The sequence below is a fragment of the Myotis myotis genome, unplaced genomic scaffold (genome assembly GCF_014108235.1).
Source record: "Myotis myotis isolate mMyoMyo1 unplaced genomic scaffold, mMyoMyo1.p scaffold_m19_p_17, whole genome shotgun sequence".
Taxonomy (NCBI): Eukaryota; Metazoa; Chordata; class Mammalia; order Chiroptera; family Vespertilionidae; genus Myotis; species Myotis myotis.
The window spans coordinates 32,528,509-32,540,528 of record NW_023416321.1 but is presented as its reverse complement, the minus strand read 5'-3'; the positions used below and the strand labels follow the sequence as shown (position 1 = coordinate 32,540,528).

General features: G+C 51.5%; 1 protein-coding gene across 22 annotated transcripts in view; it reads left to right on the top strand.

Annotated features, from left to right (window-relative positions):
* Positions 1-4,237, top strand: part of MYO18A (myosin XVIIIA) — a 95,233-nt gene extending 90,996 nt beyond the window's left edge. For 14 of the 22 annotated variants that reach the window (XM_036340784.1, XM_036340783.1, XM_036340782.1 and 11 more), the window contains one exon: positions 3,557-3,695. Coding sequence is in view for 7 of the 22 variants with exons in the window: in XM_036340793.1 (XP_036196686.1) it covers positions 3,557-3,701 (145 nt within the window). In the remaining 15 variants the exon portion in view is untranslated. Of the gene's footprint in view, positions 1-3,556 lie in introns of all 22 variants that reach the window. The other 8 variants (XM_036340793.1, XM_036340791.1, XM_036340792.1 and 5 more) reach the window with 2 other exon arrangements.
* The last annotated feature ends 7,783 nt before the right edge of the window (positions 4,238-12,020 follow it).

Sequence of the window (12,020 nt, the reverse complement as noted above, 5' to 3'; positions counted from 1 at the left end):
ATCCCATTGTTGCCAGTTCCCCTGGCGGGTGGTGACATTTGGCTCACCCTGCCTCTGTGAAGCCGGTTCCGGCATGGCACCCTCCCAGGGCCAGCTTGCTGCTTCCCAGGAGGCCTGGCCCCAGAGCGCAGCCCCCTGAGGCACGGGCGTTTGTTTCCTGGATGCATGAACTAACACACACCTGTCGCATGCTTGTGGGAGCAGCTGAGGAGTACACTGACTTTGTCCCTTTTATACCGAAGGGACCAAGTTTTGTTTTAAGGGATGGAGCAAGTGGAAGTGAATAGTATCCGAAGCTGTTTGGAGATGGTGATGGGATGGGATTGGGGGGGGATGGGATAGGGAAGATGGAACTTGAACCCAACCAGGCTCATGGCCAACTCGGAATCCTTGGGCCCTGGGCTGCTCTGAAACCAAGCCCTTGGGCTCAGCACTGCTCTGTCGCTCCCCTCAGGAAGCAGATGGTTGTAGGTGCTCTGGGAAGAGCAGGGAGTGTCTCGGTTGCACTGGGGTGCCATGGCAGCTCCATAGTGAGAAAGGACAGGAGTCGTCATATGTCTACCACCTCAGCAGCCCTGGGGGTGCCCTGCTGCCCCCGCACAGGAAGGCAGTTGATGGACCATGGAGGGAGGTGAGGAAAGCAGAGAGGGCCAGGCCCCCCTGAGCACTGCACCTGCAGAGGGAGGCCATCCCACACTGGCCAACAACGTGGATTTCAGACTCCAGTGGGTGCTCTCAGCCCATCGTCACCCTTGACTCCACCACCAGCAAGAACAAAAACACAGAAAGCCTGTTTCTTCCCCCAGCCACCAGCGCAGTTCCTCTTGTCCACCGGGAAAACAGGAGTAGTTCTGAAACCCTACACACCACCACCTCCGTGGAGGATTGTATTCACTGCGGGGAGAGTGGGCACCAAGCCAGCAGCCAGCCAACCAATACAGAGCCGGCGAGACAAGGGCCGGGGGAGGGAGGACCTAGTTGGACTCAGCATGTCCTGGCTTTGGATGGATAAACTGCCAAGAGTGGGGGCGGAGGCAGAGTGGTGGCTTAGCTTCCCATCTGGCGATGGGGACCAGCGAGAATTCAGAACACGAGTGCACCGCGTCGTAGCTAAGGCAAGGGGAGGAGGCTGCCACCCTGGGCTCGCCCGGCAGGAATTAGCTTATGTACCAAATTGTTTGTGACAGCGTTGAGCAGGAGACAGTGGCTTGTGAGGAGGAAAGCTTTTTAAACAATTTGGTTAAAATGTTCAAATTGCCAGCCCTGACTCTTGCCCTGGGGAGGGGGCTGGCTGCCTGCTGTAGGCTCTCTGACAGCTGCAGCCGATAAGCCACGGAGGAGACTGGCTACAGAGCGCCCAGGGTTAGAGCAAGGAGGTCTTGAGGCTCCACAGAGCAGGGAAGAGAGGCATGGGGTTACCCCCTCCCCACTGTCCAGCAATCCAGGATGCTGGATTGGATGGAACAGTGTTGAAACCTGGCTGTCATTTTGCCAGGGGCCTGCCTGGCCCGCACAGCAATGTGGGAGTGGGGGCTGCAGCCCCACTCTGAGAAGGGGTGAGAGTGGAAAGGAGCACCCCGGGCTCTCCAGCAGCACCCAGTTAGCATCTGGGTGTCAGCCCTGGTATCTGCCTCGCCCCCACCTCTGCCCACCAAATAACCCCACTGTCTTTTCACAAAGCCAGTCCTTCCTTTGCCTAACAGCAAACCTCAGCATTGGATGCCCAGAAATTGTGTCTAAAAAATGAAAATAAAACCTACTAATTTAGAATTCAAACAACCCAAGAGCTAAAATAACCCCAATTTTTTTTCTACGTTGCGTAGTCATCATTGGCCTTTATAATTTTGTCCCTGAGACACCCCAGCGTCCTTAAGTGCCTTTGGCCCATCAAAGTAAGACTCATTTATGTTCAGTCTAGTTTGTATTAAATGTGTTTTGTGCTATTGTGATTCCGTTAAAAATGGTAATTCATTCATGAGAAATGCGATAACTATTAAGCAGACTGCCCCATTCCTGAACCACTTTGCATAATTGAACATGTATTTTATCAGGCTGTTCCTTCTCCCCAGGGAGGGATAGAGAGAGAGAGAGCCCTGGCTTCACACACAGCCCGGCCTCTCACCCAGGCCAGCGGGAGAAATCCGCTTTGGTCTTGTTTTCTCCTCAGGTCACCCAATCTAGTGGCAAGGCTTTGAGGTCTAAGAGTCCCAGGTTCAAATTCACCCACTGGCTGTGTGACCTTGGGCCAGATGCTCCGTCTCTTTGAACCAGCTTCCTCGTGGCACTGCAGGGGTGGTTGTGAAGATAACATAGCATATCCAGAGCGCCTAGGGAGTGTCTCACACAGGAAGTCCTCGGTGGCCAAATCCTTTCTTCACCACAGAGTGTAGTGCATCCATGCAGAACTGATTCTTGCTCCTTTGGTTTGGGGATAGAACCTTGAAAGGACTGGTAAACAAGGCCCCTCCTCCTCGGAGTCTTAGAGTTGTCGGCAGAGAGATCACAGAAGTCCCGTTTAGCCCAGTGGAAGCTCTCCAGGACCTGCAAGCAGGGCTGTGTCCCTGGAAGCACCGGGCAGGGACCCGCTGGTTGCAGGGCACTGGTAGGGGTGAAGCCACGCTGAGCTGCATTTTCTCCAAGAAGGTTGAAATGATAGTGCACTTGAACTGGCAGAGGCAGTGGAGGTGGAGGTGGGGGGTGGGATAGGGGAAGGCTTTGGGAAGGAAAGAAAAGAAAATGATACCGGACCTGGAAGATGAGGTTCCATCCTTGCTTGAAGCCATGAGCCTGCTCCATCCAGGGGTGATGCTGCTCAACATCTTGGTGGGGGCAGATATAGGTGGAGGCTCTCAGCAGCCTGAGGAAAGCTCTATGGGGCTGGGTTATGGTGCCAAGAGAGGGACATCTGTGCCACCCTGAAACAGAGGTCTTGCCAGCTTCTACATCCTGAGTCTGCATTCTGTATGGTAGGTCGATGATGCCATGGTCAGGGGCAGATATTCTCACAGGCCTTAGGAAAACCTGATGAGGAGAAAGGGTTCGGATCTGGGAGTCTTCAGTGGGTCAAGGCCCTCCTTCTTGGAATCTTTTCAGGAATAACTTTACCTTAGACAAGTTGTAGTCATGTGATCTCCAGACCCTCCGTCTCCACATCAGTGTGGCCCATGGACTCCCTGCACCTGAATCTTCTGGGAAGGGAGTTAAAAATGCAGAATTCCTGGGTCCCACCCAAGAGCTAGCGAGTCAGAATTTCTCAGGGGAAGGACCCAGGAACCTGCAGCTGATTCTTATGCACTCAAGTCTGAGATCCACTGCTCTACGGCATCGCTTTCCTTGGAGTTTTCCAAGTTTTCAGAGTCGAGACCATGTGCTCCTTTCTCTTACTCCTCTGAATATCCTCTGGGGAAGCCAGGGGAGGTTTTTACTTCTCAATGTGTGGCTTTTGGAGAAGGCTATCACAGCTTTGGGGAGGGGGGGGGCTCCCCCGGACTAAAGGCTGTGGTGCTGAAGATTCGGAATATCGTTCCTGTGTGACCTCATTCCTCTCTCCCCACAGCCCCACCAGCTACTGGAAGTCCCTTGCCCCTGACCGGTCAGATGAAGAGCACGACCCTGTTGACAGCACGTCCAGGCCCCGACACTCCCACAGCTACCCCAGTGACAGCGACACAGAGGCCAAGCCAACGGAGACCGACGCGTAGCCTCCCACCCCATGGGCTGCCGCCGCCACAGCGCCTCTCCCAGGAAAGAGCGGGGCACAGGTCTCCCCACCTGACTGCTGATCTGCAGGAGACACACCTGACCCTCTTGGGTCAGGCTGTGGGGTCTGATGTCTCCACATGGAAGAGGTGGGGGAAGAGGAGTTTCTGATAAGAGAACTTCTTGCTCCTTCTGCCTCCAACAGGCCACCCTCTTGGCTTCGACCTTGGGCCACTGTGGGCAGTGGCAGGTGGCGTAGCACTGCACGGAGCCAGCAAGTTGACCTCCATCTCAGCCCTCTGCTCAGGGACAGTGGACAGATTGCCTACTGGGACATTCTCGGTTGCTGGGTCCATGGGGCGGAGTTGGGGGCTGGAACAGCAATTCCTTCCCCCTGGCTTGGGGTGAGGGCTTTCTCTTCTCAGTGCCTGCTGTCTTTTTACTTTTTAATTTAAATACCCAACCTCTCCATCACAGCTGCATCCCTGAGTGTGGGCGGGGGCTGTGGTAGCAGCTGGGGCCCCAGGATGACTGGGGGAATTTCATCTCCATGTTCACTTCGGAGAGCAGCCCTTTCTCTGTGCAGCTGGAGAGACGGCTAAGCAGAGCTTCCAGGTGCTTCTGGGTTTGGACCGAGCAAACCTACCTAGACCGGGGTGCATATGTACCATCCGGAACGTCCAGCCCCTCCTCCTCTTCAGCTCATCAGCGTGTTAAGTGCAATGACCTATTTAAAAGTAAACCCATTCCACCTACGCCAGTTTGGGGCTCAACCAAGCACTGTCTCCCTCCCGCTCTGGACCATAAGCTCAACTTGAGAGGGAAGGCCTTGGGTTGAGGACTTGTGCTCAGAAAAAAACTAAAGCTGGAAGTTTGGGTCAGTACTGATATGTATTAGACACGGGTCCTCACCCTGTGTCCTGAGCCTAAGTCATTTTTCTTCTTCCAATCACCCTGCCCGCCCGCCCCGACACACAAACACTTATCCTAGACATGATAACAGGTGGCCTGACAGTCCCAGCCCCGACACTAAAGGTCATCCCTCCAACATCACCAAACTTGGGGGCCCAAGAGCAGTGCCTGGCGCTGCTCCCATCTGCTGTCCCCTCTCCTGCAATTGGTTTGTATTCATTGGGCTGTGCTCTCTCTTCCCTGATTACCTAATGTATGGAAATAAACGTCCTTTTCCTCCTGGCTCTGCCCATTTTTCTGCCTGTTCCATCGGGTAGCAGAGTCAAGATTCTGCTGGGGACCTGGGAGGGATCGCCTACATCAGACCAGAGCCATTCAGACCAGAGCCACTCGGAGAGCTTTGGCAGGTCATTTGGGGCAGGCAAGGCAGTGAGATGAGAGGATTGGTCAGAGGAGATACAAGCCCCACTTTTAATTTGAAGAGCCTGTGGATTGTAATTCAGGTTGGCACAGCTACCAGGCCTCATCTTCCCCTGGCCTCTACTTGGAATTGCTGAGGTCCCTCTGTTAAGTCTCACCAATTACAGAGATCCTGCCTGCTCTACCTTTTTGTTGTTGTTAAAGGAATCCAAGCCCTGTGTGTTAGATTTTTTTAAAGTTTAATTTTAGTCATTCCAAAGATGACTTTTTGATCAAAGTTGACAGCACTCTGTCCAGCCCCAAATTGGACCACAGGGCAATTTGAACAGGCTGGGACTTCTGGCTTCTCTGCCTTCCTGCCCCAGTTGACACTTGGTCTCCTCACTGAAGCCAAGAAGCAGTTCATGCAGAAGGACTAGAAACAAATGGCTTACTCCTCCTCCTCCTCTACCTTCTGTCATGTGACCACTTGTAAGCCTCCTCCTCCTTTACCTTCTGTAATGTGACCAGTTACAATCCCTGCACCCATGACATGTTGGTTGGTACAGCTGGTTGATCTGGCTCCCCTGGTCTGGACAGGTAGTCAGGAAAGAATATCAGACAGCTCTCGCTAATGCTGAGGTTTCGGTGATATCAGCTACCCAGAAAGGGTCAAGAAAGAGAAGGAGGGAGAAAAGTCTCCCCCAAAATGAGTGGGAGAGAAGTATAAAATGGATCCATCTTAAACTTGAGACTGCCTCTCTACACTTTCCCCCAAGGTTGAATAGAGAAGGTAGTAAAAGCAAAGTTATTTTTATATACTTTTTTCTTAAACTACTGGTCCCTCATGTTCAGGTCTATCACATCTTTTACTCCTGTTTGCATAGACCTTGGTGCGTTTTCTGTTTTCAGGAACTAGTATGACAAAGTCCCTGCCACCTACAGACAAGATCCCAATTCTGTTCACACACGGACTCGGGTCTCTGGTTCACTGGAAAGTCCAGCATTGATCTCCAATAGCCTGGCCTGGGACAGAGGGGCTTCGTTCAAGTCAGCAAACTTACATTATTCACTTATTAATTAACTCAACAGTCAATTATATTATCCATCCACTCAACAAATATTTCGTAACTGCTTGCTGTGGTCTAGGCACTGATCTGAGTGCTGGGGATGGATGAGGTCCTTTCTTTCATAAAGCGGATATTCTGAGAAGTTAGACACAAAATATGTACTGCACTTACCAATATGTGCAAGCTGTGGGTGAGTAGAGAGGAGCAAGTCATAGTGTTTGTCCTCCAGGGACTCGTGAATTAGGGCTAGGGCAGACCCACGTGAAAATAGTTACATGAGACATAATAGGACAAAAGAGTTGCTTTGGGCATATTATGAGCAGAGACACTGAGGAGGGGGGAGGCCTAGAAAGGCTTCTAAAAGGAGGTGGCATCTGCCCAGCTGGCATGGCTCAGTGGTTGAGCATCTACCTATGAACCAGGAGGTCACAATTCCATTCCTGGTCAGGGCACGTGCCCGGGTTGCCAACTCAATCCCCAATGTGGGGTGTGCAGGGGGAAGATGATCAATGATCCTCTCTCATCATTGATGTTTTTCTCTCCCTTTCCCTTCCTCTCTGAAATCAATAAAAATATTTTTTTTAAAGTAAATGGAGGTGGTATTTGAGCTGGGGTGGGAAGAAAGAATAGCATTGCCACAGGTAGATGTTGCTGGGACAAGTATGCAGAGAAGAAAGAACTTGAGCAAAGGCTCTGAGGCAAGGATAGAGAGGTGGTGGTTGGAAACACCAGGCTGTCTGGGGAAGCCGGCCATTGCCTCATCTGACCAAGGCTTCTCCAAGCTCTAGCACAGCCTCTTGGCCAGGGTGCTGGGCTCCAGGCTGGGAAGGAGGCAATCCCCTCAGCACCAATTCCCCAGGGGAGCCCAGGGGCCTGCAGGATCCTCAAGGCCCTGCTTCATTTTGGGTGTGCCTTCAGCACCCTGTAAGCTCCTGCCCTCACCTGCACCCTGAAGTAGCTCTGGTCCCTAAGTTGTAAGTGAGTCCCACAAACTGACAGCAAATCTGTCCCAGTGCCAAGTTCAAAGCCACCTCAATAGACCCTCCTCTCTAATCTCAGCCCCTCAGGGTCGCTCTGACTCTTGGACAAGAGGCATGGGCGAGGACCAAAGCCCTGTGAGGCTCCCCATGGTGAACGGAGACAACAGCTGCACCAAGTCACCAAGTGACCCCCGCCCCCCCCCCCAACTACTTCCTCTTGTCCCTGTGTCCTCTTGGCAAATTATACCAGTTGTCCTTCCCCCCATGCCCCGCCCCTATGCCTGGTGGCACAGACACTTAGCGATTTGCTCCTTAATTGTCCCCCAGCTAGGCTGCGCAGATGCTGCTCTTTAATCTCTCCTGATAAATGAATCACTCCGCTCCTTTAATCATATGTTCATATCCAAGCCAATTTGAATCAATTTGGCAGGGAGTGTGTTGCAAGAGATGCCATGACGGCTGCTTCTCCCCCCAGGGCCCTGGAGCCAGCATGTCTGCTGTCCTCACCCTCAGCAGAGAGCCCAGGGGGCCGATCCAGGAAAAGGATCTCCTACCTGAATGGTGGGGACCTTACAAAGTCAACTGTCATTCCTGTCCTCCACGCAGGCCCGAGTGGGACTGGAGGCTAGATGGATTCCCAGTGGCCTCAGAAGTGGGAGGAAGTCGGGTGAGTCCACATCCTTCCTCGGTCACTGAATAAAGGGCCCCATTATCACCCCTGGGAGAAAGTGCTGCCTTAAATCTAACCCTCATCCTTCCTGTTCCCCTTTAATTTCCTCCGAGCTGGTTCTCGGGGAAGCTGGAACACTTTGTCACCTTTACATGGCAACACACTCCAGGCCAGTCTATGATCATTTGTCCTTGCTTGTTATTGCTCCTGGCTGCCACCCCAACTCCTTTCATCTTTCCCCAGGAAGTATTCTTTCCTAAAGCCTCCAGCCTGGTGGGCAGTCCTGGACTTGCTTGGTAATGGACCAGGTTTTGCCGCCTTTGGGATTGTTGCCTTTTCACCTACAGAGGGGGCTCCACGTGCTTTGGTGAAAACAAAACAAAACAGACAAATAATACCTGCTCAACCGAGCACTTCTACCGAGCACTGAGCACTGCGACCTTGGAGAAGGGACTTAACCTCTTGGGCCTCAGTTTCCCCATCTGTAAAACAAGGTGGCAAGAACCTTTTGGCTCCTAAGTTCTGAAGGAGCCCCTCAATGCTGCCAACATCCCCACCCGCATCACCCTCGGTGAGGAACCGAAGGACCTAACGGTGGCACTAGGGGGGCCGTGAGATCCCCATGGGGGGAGGCACGTCTTTTCCCAGAGCGAGGTCTGTCAGGGTTGGTTCGGTCCCAAGCCCGGTTGCACCTCTGCATCAGCTTCAGGCTTCACAGCCCTTGGCTTTTAACTCGAGGGCTCGGCCAGTGCAGTCTGGTGCCCTCCCATTGATTGGGAAACCGAGGTATATTAGCATATTCACATCTTAGTTGCAGGACCTGGGCCCCTAGCTCCGTCCCCACCAGCAGGTTCTTTCCACTCTTCCAGGAAACCACACCCCTTTAAAGATTCCTAACCAGTTGACCAGGCCAAACCCAGTCTCGTTGCCCTTTAAGGATTCCAGAGATGTGAGGACACCTGTCTTTGCTGAGCTCTTTTAAGGGCTCCTGGGAGTCTTTGGCAGGAGCTGAGGCTGAGTAGTGACTGGGGCTTCCGGCCTGTCAGTGGCGATCCGTGCGATGAAGAGGATGATAAAAGCCAATAATAATTCCCACTTGTTGAGCACTCACAATGTCCCCAGCACTGATGCACTTTGCCTACCTAATCTCATTTAACTTTTGTCACAACTCTATAAAGTGTCCTTATCCCCGTGAGGAAACGGCATCTGTCCTCTCAGGGTTCTCAGCTTGGTTCCAGCAGTCGCCAGGGACTGCGAGCTATTCTGGCCTCGTCAGAGGATGAAGAGGGAGGTGAGAGAGCCAACAATCACTGTCATGATCTTCATCTCAAATAGCTGGTATCCGCCGAGGCCTTAGGACGGAAACATTTCTTGGCAATTTTAGGGGGAAATGCCAGCTTCCCATTTGTGTTGCTCCTTAACAATTTCAGAACATCCCCCACACGTTACCACATTGTGCTTCACACATACTGTGCCAACAGCATGAATAACAGTTCCACGTGGCCCGGGATGCATATTTCAAGCTATATTCGCCTCATTCTAATTCCATTACCGTACAAAGGAACGATCCAGGCCATTCTCTGCGATTTGATCTGGGAGGAGTGATTTCCAGAGCAATAGCCATTTTGGAGTTAACAAGAATGCCGGATTTGTTTAGAAGAAATTTCACAGAGAAATTGAGTCTTCTGTAGTATAAGCCCCGGTAATGGGTCATACACATAAGGGAGATTCCAAAAAGCATGTGTGCTTTGCGATTGAAGTCAGTGACATAAATCTCCCAGGGGAATCCTTAAATGTGCAGATGGAATTTGCTTTAGATATCAAAAGTCAGCTATGACAGTTTTACCCAAAAGCCTCAAAAAGGATATTAAGTTTTGACACTCTTCAGGCAAATTATATTTGAGGTGGCTTAAGAGTCAAAGAGTTTCCACAGTTTAATAAATTTTGATCTGTTTTGTGCCATCTATGATCTGCCTAGATTAGGAAAAGAAGCAAATGGATTTGGGGAAGAGAGAACGCTAAGGAATTTGAAAGTAGAGAATACCAAAAAAGGGAGGGGGAGGGTTTTTTTAAAAAATAAATCCTGGAATAGGGAAAATGCAGTCAATAGTTTCAGAACCATTAGGTCTTTGAAGGACAGAACAATGACTGGTAACCAGGCAAATATAAAATTGTCTGAGGTGAAATAGGCCTCGTGGGTCATATTTCTCAAAAGACTGGCATCAGTTGCAAGTTGGCATTCTTTTTTTTAAAATATATTTTTACTGATTTCAGAGTGGAAGGGAGTGGGAGAGAGAGAAAGAGAAACATCAATGATGAGAATCATTGATTGGCTGCATCCTGCACACCCACTACTGGGGATTGAGCCCACAACCCAGGCATGTGCCCTTGACTGGAATCGAACCGGGGAGCCTTCAGTCTATAGGCCGACGCTCTATCCACTGAGCCAAACCGGGTAGGGCAGCAGGTTGGCATTCTTGCTTGAGGGCTGCTTCTGGCCCCCACGGGAATATCTTTCTCTGGAAAGCAAGGAGAGTGACCTTAGTGAGGGCACTGCCCCAGAATGTTCCGCACCGGAGGCACGGGTCTCATGGCCTGCCTTCGAGGGTCCTGGAGCTCATCTGTGGGGCGGTTCTTTCTAGTGGATCACACACTGAGCCACTGGGCAGGCTGTCATAGCAGAAACGGAGCTTCTGCTCCCAGGAACTGGCAACATAAGCCTAGAGAACCAACTAGAAAGTGAGGCAGTCTTACCGCTCTGTGAATGGGTTCTTAAGGGAACGCGTACGTGACCAAAGTACATGTGAAAACAGAGAAATAGTAGAAGGGACCTCTGAATGTTATAGTTTTATTCTGTCATGTGGGGCGATAGATGAAGTATCTGTGCTCATATTATAAAAAATTTCAGCCATTTTTTTAAAAGTCAGTATAGGTGTGTGTCTGTGCCAAACACTGAAGAAGGCCCCAAATCGTCCTATTAGTGTAAGAGAAGCTTCTTCCTGGCATTTCATATATAGAAATAGTAGCCGTGGGGGGAAAGCCATGTGGAGAAGCTGCTTAGAAACTGCTTGGATCCCTTGCTCAGGGAATGCCATTCTTAAAGCAGCAGGCAACTCTTGGCATGGCTGAGAGTGAAAGCAGGAAGAGGAACAGATTGGAGGGTGGAACTTGAACAGGGTATTTCGGGGAGAGAAGCAGCCGGGAGAAGAGAAAAGCATCTCTAGACGGTGCCCTCCCATGCAGCCTGGGGCCCTGCAGGTGACAGGTTTAGGTGAGGGGACTCATGGACTGGGTGAGGAGAAGCCAAGAAGGTCATTTAGAATATTTGGGTCATGGTCATATACATTTTTTTTTAAAGATCTGTAAGGGTGGACACGGCTCAATAACCAGACTTTGTGTCTGGCTGATGGATTTGTGTTTCTCAGACCTGACTTCATCTAAGAAGGGTTAGCCCCTGAAGGAAAAAGTATTTTTGCTCTTTCGGAGAGCAAGTGACCAGTGAATTCTCTGAGAAAATGAGAAAGCATGGGTATTTGAAGGGAATGCCTGGGGTTCAGGCATCACAGAAGGTGTGGGAGGAGTAAGTCCCCTGAGGATGGGGGAGGGGGTGATCTTCATCTCCCTCCCCTCCCCCTCTACTTGCTCCCCAGTAGAAATCAGCTACAAATCTCAGCTTGTTGGGAACAGATGGCCTTGGCTGACGAATAAGCCACCGCAGGCTGCTCCACCTGTTCTCGGGCTGGAATAATCAGCTCGAGACAAACATCGGCGCTGAAATAACTCATGGCAGCGGGTGATGCGCAGGCACAGATCCCAAAAATCTCTTAAGTAGACCCCCTCTAACTCTCTCCCTCCCCGGCCCCGAGAGGCCATCAGGGGAAGGTAATGGAGCGGAGAAGACAGATAGGGCCTCAAACTGAGCATGATGCCCAAGCTGGCGGTGGCCTGGGGTGGGGTGAGAGGGAGGGGCTGAGTGTTGTTGGGTGTTGGGTGGGGGGGGGGCGGGAGGAATTGGGGCTGGGGTACCACTCACCTGGAAGGGCGGAAAACATGGGAATGGTGAGTCCATGCCAGGGATAAGAATGAGGAGATCCAACCAGTCAGGGATGGTAGAAAACTGAGAATTTGTGATTCATTTGAATTTGTTCATTACAGGAGTGATATGCAAATGAGATCAAGCTACCAGCACCTCTCTCAGCAGCTCAGCCAGCTCTGCCAGCAGCCACTGGGCATGGGTGCCTGGGTGCCCCTACTTCTGTGGACTTGCGTGCAGCCTCCCCTCACCTCCTT